General features: G+C 41.7%; 1 protein-coding gene across 7 annotated transcripts in view; it reads right to left on the bottom strand.

The window, feature by feature from the left end:
• TEAD1 (TEA domain transcription factor 1) overlaps nucleotides 1-22,489 on the bottom strand; it is a 162,687-nt gene that overhangs the window by 84,598 nt on the left and 55,600 nt on the right. For all 7 annotated transcript variants that reach the window (XM_057418298.1, XM_057418297.1, XM_057418303.1 and 4 more), the window contains one exon: nucleotides 21,996-22,249. In XM_057418298.1, the coding sequence (XP_057274281.1) occupies nucleotides 21,996-22,143 (148 nt within the window). In that variant the 5' untranslated portion in view covers nucleotides 22,144-22,249. The remainder of the gene's footprint in view (nucleotides 1-21,995; nucleotides 22,250-22,489) is intronic.

Below are 22,489 nucleotides of genomic sequence, written 5' to 3'. Positions count from 1 at the left end.
GAGACGGAGCAGCCTTTTGATATTCAATACAATATTTGACAGTGTCGGCACTTAGATGATATCTAGGTATATGTCAAGAAACACAACTAGAAGAAACCTGAGAAAAAAAAAGATCTCACATCCTCATGTGGTGTAAAAGAGCATGCGCCCATGCATGCCAGTGAGAATCACACTGATTTACACAATGTGAGCATCTGGCTCTTTTCCAAGGGCAAGGACTTACCACCCAAGGGCAAGAAACAGCCCGTGACGTTATTTCACATGGGCACATAATTTTCCCTGCATTATTCCTAGATAACTCCCACATGGCTTCTCCCACCCTTCAGAAGGAAAGATTCCCACCTTGCCTTCAAATGAAGTTATTCACACCAAAATTACCTTGGCCATAAAATGTTCAGGCTCCCAGGTAGGGCACAAAGTACTACTTGTACCATCAATGTCTAATTTGAGCACTATGACTTCTGAACCTCCACAAATTTATTGTGGCCAATCTTGCTATTTACTCCTGTTACATGATCACCAACATACACAGTGTTTAGGTCTAATCCTGCAGTGTTCCCATTAAAAACCACTCCAATCATCCAAAATTCAGTTTCAATACTGTGTTAAGACCTCCATTACAGACTTGTAAAAGCTGTCTAAAACCAAACATCACAGCATCAAGTAAACTTTTTTGTACCAAAATGCAAAATATACACATTTTTAGTAGTTCTAAAAAAATAAGGCAATGGTTCCAAAGTGCTTGCTGGGTAATAGGATGAAATAAATGAGTGTACTAGATATGAGAAGAGCAAGCTTGGAATTAGCTGGAAGGACAGAACACAAATAGGGCAATTCTTCTTCTCTAAAAATGAAGTTATATCAAATTTTTAAATGACAAGACACTGGTACTTAAAGAAATCTATTTATGGCTGATGCACTGCTTTAAGAAACTTCCAAACATGGAGGAACTGTTCCATAGTTCATACAGTTAATGTATTACCAGAAAATGTCTATTTTTGATGTTTTTCATTGACACACACTGATAATACATTATGCCATTTGAAAAAATGGCAGCTTTGTCTGTACTTAATAACTACAAGGCGTGGGTAAGAAACAGCTAAAGCATAAAACCCTAAGGACAAGGCTTCATTATGAGCATTAAATAATTATTACAATGCAAAATTAGTCAGAGTAATATTTCTGCTTTACTTCAAGCAATGTGAGGTTTGATCCAGAGCTAAATGTACTGTCAACTCTACTTATGATGGCATTTCACATTGTAATTTTTTTTTGTATAATTAAAGGGGTAATATCCATTTTCTTCTTTAACCAACCATTCTCATTTATTAAATCCGGTTTCAGATAATAATTAGTTTTAGACTTTAAACTCGCCCTAGTTTTATTTGTAAGTGTATCTGCATTTATTTCTTCTTGTGTGAAAAGCTCTTTACCATAAGAAACTGACTACACAGGGGAGAAACAGTGGGGTTTCTGTCTGTCTTCCCCCAGAAGTGACAAGAAGACATTATTAAGAATTTTGAAATTAATATTTTGAGAAGAAAATAATGTCCTTTTAACTACCATTATAATTTTTACACAATAGTAAATGCAACATAGGGTCTTGCAGCTGGCACTGTACTTTCAAATAATGCCTATATTTAAATTCAGTCAGCTTCTCTGTTTGCCAAAAGAAACCTGGTACATAAATTCTCCTTGGTAGAGCAGCTGTGGAAATTATTCTTTAAAAACGCTGCATTAAACTGAATGCTAGCGTTAAGAAACCTGGTACATACCTATCTGATTATTATTTATATTGAGTAGTGCCCTCCATTTCAAATCCAAGAGCTGAACCTTGCTGTGCTAGATAAAGTGAATAAATAAATGCATAAATACACTGCAGCAGGTCTAATTGGCAGAGCCAGCTGCACGAATTGCCTCCGACTTCCACCACAACTATAGCACAAAAAAGTCCACACCCAAAAACACAGCAAAAAGTTTTGTTGGGGTATGTTCTGTGTGGCCCACCACCCAAAGCCTGTAGCGAAGGGTCTTCCCCTCCTGCAGCACAGGTCTTTTCCTGCAGGAGAGGAAACGTTTCTTTCTCCTGAAGCATATGCAGATCCAAACTGATGACAGCTGAAATATATGTCATTCTAATGGGTTCTGTCATAACTGGGCAAAACGCAGCTATGTTAGAAAGCATTTATCAAAGATATGACAGGGCTTTCAAGTTACACTGCCTTTCACCCCATTGCTTAATAAAAATGTGCGAAGTGACAGAACACTTTACCTCGTCAACATCACTAGCAGCAATACTTATTTTCTTTGGGAGCAGCTATTCAAAAGTAACTTGACTGAACTTCAGAATCATAATTATAGAAACCACAGTTGAGGGATTTGGGGAAAAAAAAAGCACCTGTGCAACAAAGTAATTATATAAACCTATTATCTGTAAAACAAACACTGTGGCTCTAATAAAGTTGCTTGCTCTCCTTTCACAAGACAAGCAAGAATTCCCTTGTTCCTGTCAGTCCTCCTGCAGCTCCCATGAAAGGGGAGTCCGGCCTGAACAAGGCCAGCGGTCTGGGCTTCTGATGCTTCTGCTGCACTGCTGCCATTTGAAAGATGATTCAGCTGAATAGACTTAGATGCTAAACTCTCGAGCTTTCTACTTGGTGTTTCTTACATGCTACCTTAATAGAAATAAGAGTAAAGAATATCCTGTAAGTTTTCAGAAGCTTTGCTATGAGGACCACCCATTACAGGCTCAGAAGTCAAGAGAAGTTTTTGCATTAAGTGGGGTCAGGAGGTGTTGGAGAAGTTCATGTCTCACTGAAGACATTGATGAGTTTCCATTAATCTCATCTACAAAAACAAACCCCACATTGTGTTATCCATCAGGTACACACCAAGCATACACAAGAAACCTCCTTCAAAGTCCACAGATGTCAGTGAAACCAGGAGCTCGCTTCACCAACAGTGTTTAATTTTGACAGACTGCACTTCAGTAAAGTATGCAAGAACATGTCTAGCATTAGTTGCTTGGAAGTTTTCTGGCTTGCTTTTGGTATGTGAAGTGCCCTCAGCTACAACCCTGTAGCAGTTATTTGTAAAGCTTTGGTTACTGAGGTGGCAGAGCAACTCGCTGTGAGCATCTCTGAAAGGTAGGTCCTTTTTAGCTCTTGCCTGTTTATGGATTTATAGGTCTAGATTTAAGTAACCAGTTTTGTGTATTTTGCCTTTTGGGTCTCAATCTGGCAATTATCACAAATATTCATTGTGACTTAAAGTGTTAAAGTGCAAAAAAAAATTTTTATTATATCTTATGGTTTTGTATATGAAGGACTTTACTGCTTACAATACACTTATGTTTCTTTTCCTAGCAACTTTGTGTGTTAGGGACATCTCTCTCTGTCTGTTTAGTAAACAATTCTAACACCAAATTTCCATTGCTTAAGCTCCAAAAGCTTCTTGCTTGGCCACTTCATTCCCCGTCTTCCACTCAGAGCACAGAAACATGGCCAAACTCCAAATTCACCTCAGTTTCTGAAATTTCCTCCTCTGTTCCTATTTCTTTATTTCTACAGCAGATTTTTTTCAGTTTGTTCTTACGTTCCACACCTGACAAAGCAGTCATTCCTGTTCAACCTGCTCTGACTGCCTCTGTTAAAGCCCTGCCATCCAAAATCTGCAAACCTTTGCCCTGACTACTCCTACTGGTTATAAGTAGGAGATGTGACACATAAGCTACTGCAGGACTTTCTGCAGGCCCTTGTGTTACCTTCCTGCAGGAGCTCATGTACCAAGCTGCCCAGCATTGATGCCCTGCTCTGGAAAGAGGTGATCTCCCTCCTTCCATGGGTATGCCAGGAAGCTGAAGAGGACAGTGTTGCTCTGAAGGAGCAAAATCCTCTCTTTGAATGCCCTTTCAGAAAACCACCACAAAGCCTAAAATCCCACTGATGAATCAGAAATCTGTGAAGTTGCTCATGCTGTGGAGAACTCCAGTACTTAAACTGATACCAGTATTACAAGTTTCATCTGGACTTGTACTAAATGATATACAGCCTTACTCCGTTTCTACATACAGGTTTGCATTTCCCTTTAAGTGAGGCACCAGAACATAGACAAAAGCTGTTTTTCTCCCTGGGCTTTTATTTCTCCCTTCAAATACCAGCCCTGCTTGTCCCAGGCTCACTACACTCACAGACCTGGGGATATGCTTTTTACTCACCACACCACTCCACTTCAGCCACCACCACAGTCTTGGTATCTTAGATTATGAATCAAGAGGGCAATGATGTAAAATAAACTCGCCAGACTCAAGCCTCTTCCTTGCTGATTTCTCCCAGAGCTCCCTATGAAACCCATTAGGTTAAAACACACACAAAGTGGTCAGGCACATATAGACAGAAACACACACATCCTCACACCCCCCAACTTATTAGGCATAATGGCTTTATATTTAAAGTAGTATATCACATCCCTGAACAGAATTTTTAACTCATATACTAAACAATTATTCATTTGGCAAAAAAAGTTTGAGCCTCGTTTTCAACAAGTTACTGATGTTGCATGTGTTCTCCAGGGGTATTCAGACTAAGCTGTGCATGGCACACATGTTCAACCCCAGCCACTTGAAGGGACCCCTGGCAGAGCAGCAGCTTCCCAGACAACAGTATCACTGAGCAAGTTGTGCAGAGTGGGCTGGTTTTCTCGTGCATACAGCACCCTCATATTCACAACCCTGGTTTGGAGGAAGTGCCAGTAAAAATAACATACGACCTCATTTAACCTTCCACGGCCACACAATTAGTTCTGAGACTGGTCTTCTACTTATATTCAATGTGTGAAGTAAAGTAACTACCCTGCCACTTTTCAGTGCAATGTGAAATCTTGGCCTGTAACATCCCAAAACAGTACAGTAAGAATAAATGCAAAAAAAATCCTTGTCAGCACTTTCCTGACTGCCGTGGCTATGGGCCAGATTTTTCATGATGCAATTTCCCAGATGAGATCAGGCCAGTCTCACCTCATCTGTGCTGAAGAAACTCCATTGGAGTTGCATGGGTGAATTTGGGTTTTTCTGTGGAACTTGGTATCACATTTTTGTCCAGAGAATTTTGTTCTGTATTTTAGAATCATTCTTCTTAACAACCTGCAAGACAATTTTCTTCAAAGAAAGCTCTTGCTAGCTTTATATCTGTGACCTTAGGTTATCTTTTATAGTTTAATCTACACAAGCTTAGAAATCAAGTTTTGCCTGCGGTAGCCAGCCCAATTCATTCGATTGACCAGTACAACTTCCAATTCTCACAAAGCAATTTGACAATTGTATTTTGCACTGCATGTTATGAAGTCCAGTGCTGCAAAAATAATGAGACCTGGAACTACACAGAGCATGCAAGTCCACTCACTTAACCATGAATTTTCAGGTAATTTAGATGTTTCAGTAACAGGCATACTATAGGCCAACCTGTCATATTACTCTTACCAGAAAAATGTCATGTACCTGTCTCCTAGCTTCCACACATGCCAACTCTTAGACTCATTAAACCTTCCCTAATTCACAGGATACATAAGCAAAAGACATTATTTTTAATGGTTTCATAAAAAGCAGAGCCCTACAGCCACTAAATAGTCCTCTTAAGTCATTACTAAAGTTTGTAATTTATTAATAGAGGATATGTGAATCTTCCTTGATGGCAAAGACAGAAGAAACCTGGGTCAGCTTGGCTCACTAGAGGCACGGAGCCACACTCTGCTCAGGAAAACTTCTGCCACTAGCAGGTGAGCAGAGAGGGGTGTTCTGTCTTTCCCCCTTGGTCCTGCCCATTACCTGGCTATACTGGAATCAAACACTGGTGCAGGCTGGAAAGCTACCACCCCCAGCCACCCACTCCAACCATTTGCCAGGAGTTAGGGCACTTGCCACCACCTCCTGATGAGCAGACTGGCCACAGTACGTCTTGTGCTTGCCTTCTGCTGAGAAAATAACTTCCCAAGGGCAGACATGGTCCATGAGGTGGGAGGGGACAGAAACTGCAGCAATAGCTGGAGCATGAGTCACTATGGTAGCACAGCAAGCCCCTGTTACTGCCAGGAATTGGGAGGAAGCACCTCGGCCCAGCCACTGGGATGGGGTGCCTATGTACCTGTGGTGGGACCAGGGCTCCTGGCAGCTGCAGGTGGTGGCATCATAAATAGCATAAATCGCAACAGATAGTAAATGATATTATTAATTTATGGAATGTGAAGAATTCACAAAATGTCATGTGATTATGTGGAATAATAAAATAAATCATAAATCAATATAAAAAATTAAAAAGGCAACCACCCACCTGTGGCAGATAAGGGAGCAGCCTGGCCTGCCTGCACCCACACCATGATGGCTGACTGTCCCACATCACCAGGCACCATTTCTGTCCCATTTTCTCCTCCTTCACCTACTGGCTAAATCACCCCATTCCCCAGTGGGTGGGAGTGGAGACAGGCTGCCCGTGCATAGCTCACCACCCAGACTAGAAATGTGACTTCCCAACTGTTAGCATGGCCCAAGTTTAGCAACCTGAAATAATACCCCAGATCCCTCTTACAGCTGTATTTAAAGTTAGCTTTACTTGCAACTGCTTTTATTTCTGCAGTGAATCTGCAGCTTGCAGCCAGTGAACTCTGAAGCCTTACCCATATAGTGTAGTATGGAGTTAACCTACAGTACCTCCTTAAATTACATAGATGGTTTAATTCAAGGAAAACTGAGCAGGTAGAAAAAAGTCAGTCTGAAAACAGATTGTAAACATTGCACTGCTTTCAGCAAGTTCAATTCACTTCCAATTCCGATCTGGTATTTTTATAGATTAATGAGTCTGTCAGGTTGACACCATGCAGAGGGATAAGTGAGCAGTCAGCTTTGTTGTTCAGGCTTTGTTTTCATGTTTCCAATTAAAAATAAAAAAACCCCAAACAATTAATGGGAAACATTAAAATGTAAGAATGCAACAGCTTTTAAACATATGGGAGCTTTCATCTGAGCAAGAATTTTCCCTGGAAAAGACTGAGGTGAGGTCACAACTTTCAATCAAAGCTCTCTCTCTTTATAAAAAACTTAGTTAAGGTTGGTTAATGTTATCACATAATAGGTGGATTTACACAACCGTAGAGACTGGCTTTACCAGAATGAATTATTGATGTCTTACTTTCATAAGTGAATGACTTGCAAAAACCAGCAATAGTATGCTTCACTGCTGCAAGCTCTGCAGACTTAATGCAGCTCTGGAAAAGCAAGATGAATTCTTTCTTCGAATTGTACATCAACAAAAACAAGACTGTAAAGGATACAGTTACTTTGGAAACGGATCAGTCTTTAAAAACTGTTAAAAACAATTTCTGCACCTGAACATTACTGATGCTTTCTGTGGCCCAAAAATGTTTTTTCCTGTTTTCACAAGTTTTTCTCAATCCTGCTAATTGTCAGAAGCTGAACACCTATTTCAGTGGAGCTCTGCCAATTTATACAGGCTGAGGATGTGGCCCATGATTTTAAAAAAGGTGGGTCCTTTCCACTGTTTTGCCATCTGCCAGGCACTACTTTAAACTAATTAAATAACATCAAGTTCGAACATGCATTTTCAGGCCATTAGGGTTTTCCATTTCTGGACCCCTACAGGTAACTAGCAAGTCTGGTTTCAGGAGAACTAGGCTATAGATTCAAAGGTGCTGACAATGCTAAACACCTTTTTTAAAACCTGGACAATATCCCAACAGTCTGGACACTTTTGTGGTTTTCCTCCAAGGTGAGTTTGTGTAAGATGAGCGAATGTAGGCAAAGAATCTTACACACTTGGAATTCCTGGGAAATTGCCTTCAAGCATCTGTTGTTTCAGTCACTCACTATAAATTGTATAGCATGGGAAACAAGCCTGTGTAATGCCCCATGATAGACTGAAGGGTGAGGCTATTTATCACATTGAATTGCTTCCCCCTTCAGCAGTCCTCGTTTGCCAACCCTGCCTATTCCTTGGTGCAGCACTTCTACAAGTTGCTCTACCCAATTGCCTCTTCACACCCAGAGCCCTCCAGCTTCCTCACAGGACCCTATAACCATGATGCTGGCTGTGAAGGTACACAGCAGCAACTGCTCCCAAGAAAAATGAAAGCATTTCATTTACCTTCCACTCTACAGTTACAAATGTAACAAACATTGCATGTCTGGGAGATACCTAAATGAACAGTTGCTCGGTGTAACCATGGATTTCCTATCATTTGTAGCATTTTCTTCCCCTCTCTGGTATTCATGAGATAAACCCACTTATGCTACTGGTCTTAAAACAGACTGTAAACAGCCAGAGCAGAGATTGTCTCATCCATCTTGTGTGCACAAGACCTACCACAATGGAGCCTTTATCCTGCCTGCAGACTTTCAGCACCGCTATAATTCAAATAGCACTAATAATGATAGTGAATGAGGAATAGTTTGAGCAAGACATTAACATGAACATAGAATAACCTTCTATCAACCAGAAGCTCTATAGGAGTAATAGAGTACACCAGCAGTACTGGCAAGGTTTGCACACATCCTGCTTTTTACCCTGAAATTGCCCAAGACATCTTCACAAATCTATGGAAAGACCATTTCAGACGTATCATATATTGAATGAAGCCTTTTTATCAAGATGCAGCAGCCCCACATGCCATCTGGGGCTAAAAAGGAGAATTACCTTTGCAGCCGAAACTGTCACTGGAAAAGGGAAGAGAGGCCAGGGAGTACCAGAATGGCAGCACAACTAGCTCTAGTCAGGCATCTAGTCTGCCTAGGATAAACCAGAAATTACCTTACTCTAAATAAGCCTCTCATCCATTTTACTGCCTTCTAGAAAAAATAAAGCAAAACAAAACCCCCAAAAACCAAGCAATATAAGCAAAATGTCCAACAAGCAAGAAAATGTTACTTCTCACATAACCTTTCGTGCCAGGAGTGCCCTGGTTTCAGGCCAAACTATAATGTCAGCTCAAGGCAGTAGTAGTATTTCACTGTGATTTCAATGACACACTCACACCTTCAAGTAAGCCTCTGTAAAGGTGTGTGCATATGTGGACACACCTCTGTATAAGCTTCAAACGAGATTTAAAATGTCATCCTATACTGACACAGTCGCATTAGTACAAATACATGCCTATTGTAACTGTCTGAGTCATAGAAGTACGTGGCAGATATTTTGACACCACTCTAATGGCTAATATAAATAAGCTTAAATCTCCAGCATACTTTGATTATATGACCACAATACCTCTTCTCCTTCCTTTCCCAATCAATTCATCATATGGAACCAACACTCACAGATTTCCCTTGAAATGATGCTAATGTAAAGGAAAAAAAATAGTTCAGTGTTCAACACAGCTGATGAGTGTACAGCAATGTCCTCTTCACAAACAAGCTGGAAGTGTGTGAAACAGCCCAGCTTTGGAGGAAGGCGAGTTCCCTCATGGACCTGGTTGAAGGTCTGTGCCCGCAAGGCTCACAGGCTTGAAAGCGTGTTACAGGCAAGGGAACACCACAAGAGGTTAGGCTGCAAGATGCTGTAAAAAAAGGCTCAGAAGTAAAGCAGTATTTTAAAATGCACAGTATTCCTGGCAAGTCACATGCCTTAAAACTGGATGTAAATCACTGCAAACTTCAACTTTTGTTTCCACAGAACTTTTTTAATGTTTTTTGCTTTCACACACAGGGCCCTGTTCAGCATCTGGCTGCCATGGTGTTTTTCTATCTTGACAATTCACTTCCGTGAGCAGGCATGTAGCCAACTCAAATGAGACTCAACGCAGTGAAAAGCCCTTCAGGTAAACAGTGTGATAAGCTAAACTGCAAAAACGAGACAATGTTTTTGGACTATGAGGCAGTTGCTATGGAGACGGTTGCTAATTAACTGCATTCAGCCAAGAGAACAAAGGGTTTAAGGGCAGACAGGACTCTGTATCTTAGAGTGAGCAATGCATAACGTCTTAGCAATCTGCACATCTATCATATCTGGAATACCTGAGCCTTTGCTTAGGTTGCAGAATACCTCAAGAAATAACAACAGGGTGGTTTATTCCTTTAAATTTCAACTACTTTTTAGGTAATTAATGATCTAACAGTATTTTAAAAACAGAAAAAATCCATACTTAGAAGTCACAGGTATCATGAATCAATGTATTAATTATCAAAATGTTCATTCAGAGTCACTGCTTTCATAGTGTATGGAGTTTGCATGGCAAGGTTTTGGTGGGGGGGTGGGCTACAGAGGTAGTTTCTGTGAGAAGCTTCTAGAACCTTCTTCTGTGTTAGATAGAGCCAATGCCAGCCCGCTCCAAGGTGGACCCACCATTGGCCAAAGCTGAGCCCATCAGCAACAGTGGTAGCACCCCTGGGATAACATATTTAAAATGGGGATAAAGTTACTGTGTGGGAGCAGCCAGAAAAAGGAGTGAGAACATGAGAGAGAAACAGCCCTGCAGACACCAAGGTCAGCGCAGAAGGAGGAGAGGAGGTGCACCAAGTGCCATAGCAGGGATTCTCCTGCAGCCTGTGGTGAAGACTATGGTGAGGCTGGCTGTGCCCTTGCAGCCCATGGAGATCCACAGTGGAGCAGATAGCCACCTGCAGCCCATGGAGGACCCCACACAGGGGGATGCCCAAAGGAGGCTGTGACCCTGTGGGAAACTCCCAGAAGGACCTGTGGCCCCATGGATAGAGGTGCCCACACTAGACAGGTTTGCTGGCAGGACTTGTGACCCTGTGGGGGACCCATGCTGGAGTAGTCTCTTCCTGAAGCACTGAAGCCTGTGGGAAGGACTTATGTTGAAGAAGTTTGTGGAGGACTGTTGCCTATGGGAAGGACCCCATGGTGGAACAGGGGAAGAGTGTGAGGAGGAAGGAACAGCAGAGAATGTGTGATGAACTGACTGCAACTCCCACTCCCCATCCCCTTGTGCTGCTGATGGGATAGGGAGTCAAGTTAAGCCTGGAAAGAAGGGAAGGGTAGGGGGAAAGATGCATGAGAGTTGGCTTTATTTCTCATTATCCCACTCCAATTTCATTGGTAATATATCAAAGTAATTTCTCCAAGTCAAGTCTGTTTTACCCATGATGGTAATTGATGAATGATCTCTCCCTGTCCTTACCTCAACCCGCAAGTTGTTACATTTTCCCTCCCCTGTCCAGCTGAGGAGGGAGAATGACAGAATAGCTTTGGTGGGCACCTGGCCTCCAGCCAGGGTCAACCCATCACACACAGCTAATAAAAAAGCCATTGAAAAAATCACTTCTAAGACAGTACAATGTACCTAATTTTTATTCTCTCTTGCATCATAAATATTTTTAGCTTGCTCTGCTTGGAAAGCTTAGAATAATTAATTCTTCAATTCCTTCCTAAACATAGTTCTTAGAAATATACCTTGGACCTAAATGCTGTATTTACATTAAAATGGTCTATTCTGAACAGACATTGAATTACATTATTTTAAAGGGCTTTTCTGGGGGGATAGCTATATATTATGATTCTTTACTATTTTTATAATGCACTGTTAGTACCCTAGAGAAAAAAAAACAACAATGCAAACTTGTCAGAAGTGATGAAAATTGCAGAGCAGCATAGTTCCAGCTTATGGAGTCCCTACCTGTGTGCACAGCAGCCCCTGCAAACCCACGGGCAGGGCAGTCACTGAGACCTGATGAGCCTCACTGGTGGATGAGAGCTGCACAGGCACCTCTGTTCAGTGAACAGGCAGATCCTAACTCAAGCTTCAGCCCCAGACTTCAAAAGTTGACCTCTTTTCCTAAGTGAAAGCTGAGAAAACCAATAAAGAACGGGCTGCACAACAGAAAGCCCTTTCCATTAGAGATAAAATACATCTGTGCTAACGCAAGACCTCTTTAGGTCTGGATAAATAAGGCAACATCTTTCCCTTTAAGTCATGAAATATATGATTTAAATAAAACCAGGATTTTTTTATTTTTTAATGATTTAGATACTGTTAGGATTTAAAAGGTCACAATCAATTTTGAAGTTAAGTCCTCACTAAGGGAATGGGATGAGTTCACACCCCATATGAGGGTATTACTTCAGCAAAGCTTGTTGGACACCGAATAAGCAGTGTACTAATTTACTACATGAAGGCCTAAGGTTTGGGGTTTTTTTGACATTTTAAATTATGAGGCATCTGCAAACAGATCTTAAATCTGAACTGCACACGGATTTTCCACACCAGCCAATTCAGATTGCCCCTAGACGTCCCCTCCAGTATTAATCACTCACCCACACTACTGTAGTTCATATTTCTTTTCCAGAAACAGAGGTCTGCAAGATTCTTAAACTCTTGCCTAGAAAATAGAAATTATTATTTTTGTGGCAAACTAAGTTTTAAACATAAAGGACCTAATTCTGCTTTCAGTTACACTGCCATAAATCTTAAACAACTCCATTAGATTTATAAGTGTAACAGAGGAGGAAATTGAGCCCAAGATATTTTCTAAATCGGTAATTAAATAGCAGAATTTTAGCTTGGCACACAGTAAAGACCTCTTAGATTATGTCTTCAGATAAGACTACATACTTTTTTGTTCCTTGAATAACGATGTTATGAACAAATTAAATCATCTTATTTTCACCAGCATTTGTATTACTCTGTAGAAAGACCACATCTTCTCATGGAGCATCAGCATGGGGCTAAATATTGCCTTACTTCCCCATCCACTTTCTCTCTTCTCCATAGAAATGTTAGACTCCTTATAGCTACCCGTTATTTGTACACGGTATACTGTACCTCAAAGACCTTTTCTTGTTTCAAGGAACTATTATATTAACAAATATCTAATAATAAAAAAATGGCATTTAGCCAAGCCCCTTATTGGAGGTGCAAGGTATCCTGTGGTCACATGCAGAGATTGAACTCTTTGGAAGACGTGGCCTGCTGTCCCAGCACACAGGATGTGGAGCAGGAAGCGTGGTTTTCCCACAGTAGCCCTAAGCTCCCCAAGGGTCACTGGACAAAGTGCAAAAGGGGCCCCTTCAGCATTAAAACCTAGATGGCACTGGAGGGAAGAGGGCTCAATTCCCAGCTCTTGGCGACATCTGACAACTTATTTTAATTTCTCTAGACTTCTTCATTTGAGTAAAGGCAGCTTTTGAAACTTCCTGTCTCACAATCTTAATTGAAGTGTGTTTTTATGGCTACTCTACCTCATTTTTATCTTCACTCAGTATTTCCAGTTTTAATGCATCTTTCCTGTTATTTTGCACTTTGCTGATCTGTTATGCCAGAGTCCATGCCATCTCCACCAGCTCTGTGCATGCCACTCTTGCAAAGGTCAGTGGGAGGCTCTAACCTGGGACAACTGCTACCAAATGGGGACTGAGATGAACAGCCTTTGGGACATTCAGGCCAAGCCAAGCCAAGCAAAGGTTTTTCTGAACTGTCCCACCTGTTAATGACACTCCTCTGGCTATATAGCTCCAGTAGTCTTTTTTCACTACCTTGCAGGATGGAAAATTCTGCTGGTGGCTCCTCCATATGCTATCCCCTACTGCAATTCTTCTCAGCACTTTCACAGCCTCTCGTGATTAGACCTTCTATAGCTAAAAATACACCATGTACGTAACAGGCAATATATGCTTCTGTACCTAATAACTTCTTTAAATACAAATAATAGTATTTCTTTGCAGACAGCTCTCACAGTACATTGCATTCACTTGCTAAAGCAAAAAAGGAAGGTCCCAGCTAAGAAGTAGCCAGTTTGGTGTGTGTAGACCTCCTCATTGTGGTCTCTTAAATACATTTTAATTGGCCAGAAGGGAACACATTGTATTCACACACACATATTTGTACATGTATGTGCATGCATATATGTATTTAGATATTACTAAGCACTTACATCACCAGTAATTGTCCTAAAATGCTTATGGCTGACAGTGTATCCAAGGAAGAACTAAACAAATTAAAATGCAATTCTTGTTCAAAAAATTCAATGCTAAAGCTACCAGATCACATGAAGGCACCTGTTAATATGATTCAAAGACTACTTTATGGAAAATTATTGTACTACGTATCTACAGTTGTCAGTGATACCCATAAACAACAGTAAGCCTGCTGTCCCTGAGCACCTGGACTTTGAACCATTTGGGTTAACAGTTTCTTTTTTCCAGTGTCTAAGACAATAGGATCCCTGCTAGTCTGAGGTTAAGACTGATACTGAATCCAAGTGGCTGAAAACCAGTTTCTATTAACAGTGCTTGTCTGAGTCCTTTGTAGGTAAAATTGTAATGATGTATGACTGACATCCTAGCAACTCCCATGGTACGCAATGCTTCCTCAGGTTTTCAGTTTCCTCGTGAATTTGGGATGCATTGTAGTCCCTTTTACAATAGGTCTAACAAGCCATGCTACCTCCCTGTGTTTAAAAGGGCATTTATGAGATTGAATTAGCACATTATCTCATATCTCTTCTCCTTCCCCAATTCTTAGTATTTTTGCTTACAAAACCATGTCTTTTTATCATCCAATGTAAAAATTTTTGTATTGACTTAGAACAAAACCAGAAAAGCTTCAGAGGAGCCTTTTTGTATGAGCTAAACCACTATTTCTACTGAAAGTCTGTAAACTCTTAATCCATTAGTGTCCTATACAGTCAGACTAAAATCATCTGGAAACCCAGACTCTGAAGTGTTTCTCTCTGATGTTCCAAACCAAATGTCCCACACTAAATTGTTTGTAGGATAGGAAAATATTCATACAATGGTATGACTACAACTTCTCAAGGGCATCACAAAGAAAAAAATCCTGCATCCATCTGTGAGGAAATCCCTGTAAGACACAGTTAAGATACATATTAGTTTTGAATAGCATGGCCCTCAGGGAATTGTGCAAGACTTATGTCACAACCACCACAGCATTTACTCTCCAACAGTTAGCCTGGGCTCACTTCTGTGAGTTGTGGGGTGGAATATAAGCCTGTTTCTCAGGGGACTGCATGCCTCCAGAAAACCAAAGGTGGTGTAAGAAGTTTTTTGTGCTGCCATTGCTCCTCGTTCCCTTAGTGTTATTTGTGATCACACCCACACTAGAGCAAATCCACTAGGGGAGAGGGGCAACATCAGGATGAAGTTTCCCTCCCGGCATGGTTTAGATGCCTGGCTTTCACCACTCCTCTCACTCGCCCCAGCTCTGCCTGGCTTGAACAGCTGGCTAGGAGTCTCTGATTCCAGCAGCTCTTGGATGCCAATGCAAGCCATAGTGAGGGTGCTGAGTGTGGTGATGGTTAGTTGTGCAGCTGGTAGTTAAGGGGTCAATTTTTGATCAACTTTTTTCTGTTACTGGCCATGCTGTCTGCACTGTCCAAGTCTCTCTCTCTTTATAAGAACAGTCTCTATGTTTTCTTAAGGCTTCTGCTTCCATAAGGTTGCCCAGAACAGGGGTGCCTAACATAACTCACCTTCCACATCCACACATAAGCACTTTACTAGGGATGTGGGTCAATGGCCTACTGCTATGGTGTGAGATAATTCAGCTGCTAAGAAAGGAGACAGTTTTACCATAGTCTCATACTGATCTCATGAAGAAGAATCCAAACCTGACAGTGCATCATAACCCCCAAGAACACATAGGCCTTACTTGTCAAACTCAACTTGCTCCCAGGTTGTCTGAACTAAATAAAAGATGTTCACCCTAATATGCTTGTAGGAGGGATCCCAGTTCTGCAAGGAATGAGATCAAATTAAAAAGTACATTTGCTTTCATGCCACCTACGTGCAGTATTTTCAGTTATCTTCATCTCTCAGTACTGTGCAACCAGCTAAAACACTACATCAGCTTGATCAAGGCTGTTTTAACTACCTCCTAGCGCAAAAACTCTATTTCTTAAGGCTGCAAAACTATGCCTTCTGCAATTACAGGATCACAAGCTCATCTTGTGAAATCATTGCTGGAGGAAAAATAAGCTAATATAAATCATAGTAGACAATCACAGAAACGTATCCTGGATGTTCTAGCGAGGTTGCATCACTTCAGTGCTCTCATGCTAACATGCGTCATTCCTAAAGAAGAGTTTTACTAAAGGAACAATGTCATAAAGGAAAAACATCCTCTTACTCTGGTAAGTATAGCCACTTGAATAGAACTAGCCATTAAATTACTCTTAAGCAGCAAATGCCTGATCTGAACCTGCCCTTGTAGCTTCCACTTTGTTCCAGACAAGAAGGGAAGTTGCTAGTAGCTCTAATGTTGCTAGTCCTCCACACAAGGATACCTACTAAATGCTGGGAAACTTGGGCAGCAGCCATACAGTTTACTTGACACTGGCAGCAGCCATACAGTTTACTTGACACTGTTTCCCACAAACAAGCTACTAACAACTTTCTGTGAGTTCTTCTTTATATGGATGACCAAAGAGAACATACTGAGTAGAGAGGACAAAAGCCAGAGAGCTAAAAAGCACTTGCAGTGGATGTCCTGCTCTCTTTAATGCATAATTTTTCAGCAAAACCTTCTCGTGCAACTTCTCATTTCCTTTGGAATGCATCATTTTCCTGACCCAACACAGCCAAATGGAGTACTTGATCACTGTGCCATGTATGACCTTGCACAACATTACTCACTCATTCAGATGTGGTGCTTCCCACAGCCTGCTCTCTTTTGCCTGCTCCCCTGGTAGGAGCGGATACCCTTATCATGCTCAACTCTTACAGTCTCACATAGATTTTCTCTTGAGGATGGCAGCTTATGGCAGGGGTTGGTGGGGGAAAGGGACTGAAATTCTCTATTTCCTAAGGATTCTGCCACTTTACCCAAACCACTGATGATTTACCCTTGAAAGCACAAACAGAAAGATTAAACCCTGTTCCCCCACATTTCAGAAATCCTCAAAAACAAGTAAGCCCAATACCCTTAATTCCTAATGACAGCAGTGTCTATTGCTCAGCTCACAAAGCCAGATTGCTTTCTTATATGGACAGCATGCCGATGAAACATGAACATCACCAGATTGCAGAAATGCTTTATAGGCAGATTTGTTCATAATTTGAGAAATTTAAGTACTAACTTTTCAAACAGCCGCTCTATCTTTGGACCTTCATTTTCTTTACTTTTAACTGATTGCTCAGCACAGGTTTGCAGCCTGCCTTCATGCATGTGCTGTGCAATGATGTAATACAGTGAGCAATCACAGAATTGCAAGAATGTTTCTAGACAGATTTGTTTACAGTCTAAGAAACCCAAATGCTAACTTTCATAATAGGAGTCCTATCTCCAGTGCACTTTGTGTATGTTGCTTTGAGACCAAAACCAAAAAAGAAAAAAATACAAGAGTGTATCTTTGCACAATGATTGCAATAACAGAGGAATAAACATGCAACCTGATACTCCACATCTGGTATTTCATCACTCCAAATACCTTATTTGCATTCAAATATATTTAATACTGTGGAAACTTTATAAGGTAGTGATGTCTTTATAGAGGCAGTAACTTGCATGGAACTTTTAAAATTAAAAGCAATAGTAAAAATAATTTGTAACATGTTGCTGCATTGTTTATAAAGCCAGTCACCTTGAACTTTCTTAACAGAAACTCAGAAAGACACCCAGTAATGGCAGTTAGCTACAGAATCACACAAGCCTACAGAATAGAATTTCTTTGCAAATGTACTACTTCAAAGCTCAATTTTCATACTCAATTTATACAAAGTGTTTTGGAAATGAAGACTGTTATTACTCATCAGGCAAAAATTCTATCATCTGAGCAGAAATTTTAATGAAAGTATCATTTTCCCTTTATTGTCATGGCAATGCAGGCCAAGAGATTTTATGCATGACCTATTAAACATATACAACAGTTTTGAAAGGCTGCTATGCACCTTCTCACGTTAATTAGTGCTCATTCTTCTCTGTAAAACAACCAAACACTCTGCAAAACTTCCTCTACACATAATCAGTAATATACCCTTGTTTTGTTGCAGTGATGAATACCCCCAATGCAAATCACAGTGACTAATTTCATTCATAATGGAAGAGCTGTTTAAAAAAATCTGGTCTCAAAAATGAAGAGGAGAGGAGAGGAGAGGAGAGGAGAGGAGAGGAGAGGAGAGGAGAGGAGAGGAGAGGAGAGGAGAGGAGAGGAGAGGAGGAGGGAGAGGAGAGGAGAGGAGAGGAGAGGAGAGGAGAGGAGAGGAGAGGAGAGGAGGAGAGGAGAGGAGAGGAGAGGAGAGGAGAGGAGAGGAGAGAGAGAGAGAGAGGAGAGAGAGAGAGATTCAAACACAAACATGCACACAGGCCAAATCCATTCCCGTGGTAACTCCGGTGACTTCAGCGTTACACCAGGGATAAAAGTAGGGCTGCATTTCACAGCAGCTTTCATTCTTGTAATCTTTTCCAAAACACTCTCCCTAAGACAAGCACAGGCAAATATCCTGCCAATAAGTGAGTTCACAGGAATTGCTTACAAGTAACTAAACTGTCAGCAGCAGAAGACCAACAATGGAACAAAGTACAAATACAGGACAGCCAATGGCCTCTAATGGGCTACAGTTTTACTATGCGCTGGGTAAAACAGGACATAGAAATTCATCAGAATTGATGCCAGAGGGGAGGCAAATTATAGGGTGTCCCACTTTGTACTTTGGGATGATATTTATGTTTTATAAATACTTCTTTTGAAGCAATACAGATGAAAATAATTCTTACAAATACCTTGCAAGACAAATGAAAATGCGTCTAAGAGTTCTTTCCTCTGTGGGCTACAAAAAAAGGAGTGTGAGCTTCCACAGAGTGAGCATCTATTTATAGTCGTATTCCTCTATCCTCTTTCAAGCTTTCATATTTATTCCCTCCTCACCTTATTTTCTTTGCTACAAGCTAACACTGTACTAGCAGTAAAACCAAAACTGTAAGACCATCAGAACCACACAAGCACACACACACACAGAGGAAGGGGGAAAAGGAGTTATGAAGAGCACTTTCTTGAAGAAAGCTTATCACTGATCCCTTGGCCTTACAGCGTGCTCCCTTTTTCTCAAAAAATTCCAAACTGTATTTCCTGGAATTTGCCCCTCTGAACCAAAACAAGCATCTTTGCTTCTTACCCAATCACTGCCTATAAAATCAAAAACAAGAGTTGCATTACGTTTTCATTTTGTTTTCTGAGGGTTTCTTCAAGGAGCCATGACCCTGTACTGGGGGCAGGGTCAGCAGCAGCCTGAAATGCTCCTGGTCTTGCACAGGTCATGACATTGTCCTTACTGCCCAAGGTTGCCCCAGGGCCGAAAAAGTCATACATCCCCTTCCCCCTCCCCAGTCACAAGGCTCTGGCAACCCTCTTCTGTGGGGCAGGATTGAAAGTCTTTTGTTCTCCCAGTCCTCTGGTGCTGTAAGTTACTTCTTTGGGAAAGCAAGAGGAGAGAAAAATGCCCTCCCCTCCCCTTCCCTTCCCTACCCTCCTTCCCCAAGATCACAGCTGTAGAGGAACAGCTGAAGCAGTACAGGCTGCCCAAGGAGGTCACAGATGTCCCTCGGTACCACTGGGGCCTCTCTGCCAGGGGGCCACACTGCTGCTGCCCAGGTGGCACCATGGGCAGACACCCCTCAGCTACCCACCCTACATGTCCCCAAGATTACAAGCCCCCTGGTCCTCCTCCAGGTCCCCCCAAGCTGACTGACTAGAAGCCTGTACACAGGCCTCTGAGAAACAACACTTTTAAGGACAGCTTTAGGCCACCAGAAAGAGAAGCGAAGAAACTCTGGCTTCTGCTTACATGAATGTCACAAAGCTCTCATTAAACCAAAGGCAGAGACGTAAAATATTTCTTCAAGCAAAATCTCTGCTCTTTTCAAAGTCTCCCTCCAAAGAGAAAAAACTACAATTGCTTAACTTAATCCACACAGAGTGATCATTACATTTGTCTCCGTAAAGATCATATTTGTTCTACTGCCTGTATCTAAAGGTAATTTCAGTCAGAAAATGAAATGGTGCTCTCTTGACCTTTTGTCTTACATGGCTCATGAATTACTAACATATTACAATATCGCCCACACTATGAAAGCTTAGAGATACTGCAATGTCTCTCTTGTAAGTGAAATAAACTTGGTATGCCACTAAAAGGCATTAAATTATTTTCATTATGCCACACAGAATCTAAAACACTTACACTGTTTTGATTTCAAAATCCTTGGAGAACAATTATGCTCTCAGGGCCATAAGACTCTATTAGAAAGTCCTCAGAAACCTAGCATGGTTTCAATAAATCCTCAGACACTACAAAGCAGTTACTCAGCTTGAAGAATGAAAACATGAGTTCATCCACTGCAAAGTCAGGATGAAAATTCTGCTCTTACAGTACCCTGCACTTCTTAACAAATCTTTTTCTTCCCAAAAAGGGCAATGCCCTGAGTCAAGTTTTCAGCATCAAACACACATACCTCTTTTTATGATTGCAAATAAGCAATATTTGATTTAGATGGGCATATATACTTATGTATTACTAACTAGCAGTATTAGTAGGCAATTAGATATGCATAAATAGATTTATACACATATAATTTAACAAATGTTAACATTCAGGATTAGAGAATCATTAAATTAAATCAGTGTTTGTCAAAATAAAAGGATAAATATGTTAATTTATTTAATTTATGCAATGGCACAAAGGACGGTTCAAAACACTAAAAAATCAGATTTCAGGGGTGATTACCGTGGTTGTAGGGATCCTGATTTTAAAAAATGCAGCCACCCTTATTTTGGCTGATGAGGCTGTTCAAGCCTAAGTAGAGCTTTTGAGCAGAAATACACAATGAGCTTGTTTGCATATACATGCTTACGTCCTCCTAGAAAGAGCACAACCTTCTAATTAAGCAAATCATCTCCCCTTTCCAAAGGAAAATAACAACACCGGAATGCAATCAAAAAGGAGGAAACGGGCGGGAAGGAGAGGACAAGAGAAGTTATATTCCCCTGTGCAGGGAGAGGAGGGGAGGGGTGGGGAGAAATAAGAGGGGAAAAAACGCAAGCAAACACCAGGCAGGAAGCCGGGGCCCAGAAACGTTCTGCCAGGGGCAGCTGAGATGCTTCATCAAAACTCTCTTGTTGCAGACACGCCGGTTGGTGTGGCCGTGGCCAGGGCCACATGGCAGCTGCGCGAGGAGGCCGGGGGGCCGGGGCAGCCGCAGCAGCAGTGTCCCCGTTTCCATGACCTCTGCGGGGCGCGGGGGCACAGCTGGCGGCAGCTGCAGCACCATCTGCTCGGAGCTGCGCACCCCCGGCCCCCTCTGCCTCGGACTGCCCGGACAGGTAGGGGCAAGGCCGCCAGACCCCCTGGAATGAGGAGCCGGAGCAAGGGCTCTGCCGCCCACAAAGAAAAGTTTGGAAAAGGAGCGAGAGGGCTCAGGCGAAAGCTGGAGAGCTGGTGCGTGCAGATGTCAGTATCCCTCCGCGCAGCCTGTATTTACGGAATGCCGTCAGCGCGTCATCTGATTTATAGCAGTTTGCACAGAGGGAAGAGGAAGGAAAAAAAAAAGAAAGGCACAAAGCACCCCTAACTTGCCTCGTTCATCAAGAGGCTTTTGAAAACAAGAACTTCATCACTCTGCAGTTTAATATTGCCTGTTCTGCCACATGACCACGCAGACTCTGTTTCCCTGTTTCCCCTTCTTCACCATTATTGAAAAATAAAGAAAAATGCTTACTTTTTCTAATGCTTGAGGAGTGACACGCTTAAAAGCTTCCTTTAAACATTCCTATTCAGCCACATCATAGCATTCATTAAAGACCCAATTCTACACCAATATTGCTTCCTAGTGCCCATGGTGAAAGGACTGGTTTGGACAGTCCTGAACAAAGCACCAACCCCACTTAAGCTCCCTCAACTTCACAAATTTCCTTCAAGATTTACTCCAAAAATACCAAATCAGAGCCAGGGATTTTGTGTAAAAACAATCTGGGCTTTGCAGTTCTCACTGGGACAATAATTTCCAACAGCTAAATGGGTACCACTTACCATACATTTTGCCTTCATCTGATAAGATGATTTTCCTCCTCCCACATGGTGGATAGATAGCTAGAGCCTCCTGAAAGCTCTGTTCAATGTCAGGGCTCCAGACACCTTCTGCATCATTGTCAATAGGTTTATCTGCAGAATCACTCATTCTTTCAATATCTTCGGCAGGACTCTCGCTGCCGCTCCAGCTGCTGGGCTCAATGGTGATGGCTGGGGTCTCCAAGCCTAAGCCTGGAGACTTAAAGGATATAAACCTACAAAACAAACAAACAAACAACCCAAAAAGGCATTAAAGAAATGGAACTTCAGGCAAGCATTTCTGTCTACTTCTGATGCCAACAGCAGCTGAGCAGTAACAGCAATTACACAAGCATGGGAAGCACTCAGGAAAAGTAAAAAATTAATAACCATTCTACCTCAAATCAGCAGAGATGGAAAGGTAAGTTGTCTGAAGGGGAACTCTACCACATTTGCTGTGTGCAGAGCATCAGGTT

Source organism: Pezoporus wallicus, unplaced genomic scaffold (assembly GCF_028554395.1).
Source record: "Pezoporus wallicus isolate ANWC-B61680 ecotype Strahan unplaced genomic scaffold, APGP_CSIRO_Pwel_v1 contig_2025, whole genome shotgun sequence".
Taxonomy (NCBI): domain Eukaryota; kingdom Metazoa; phylum Chordata; class Aves; order Psittaciformes; family Psittacidae; genus Pezoporus; species Pezoporus wallicus.
The sequence above is the reverse complement of the archived record's forward strand: the minus strand, read 5'-3'. Positions and strand labels throughout refer to the sequence as shown.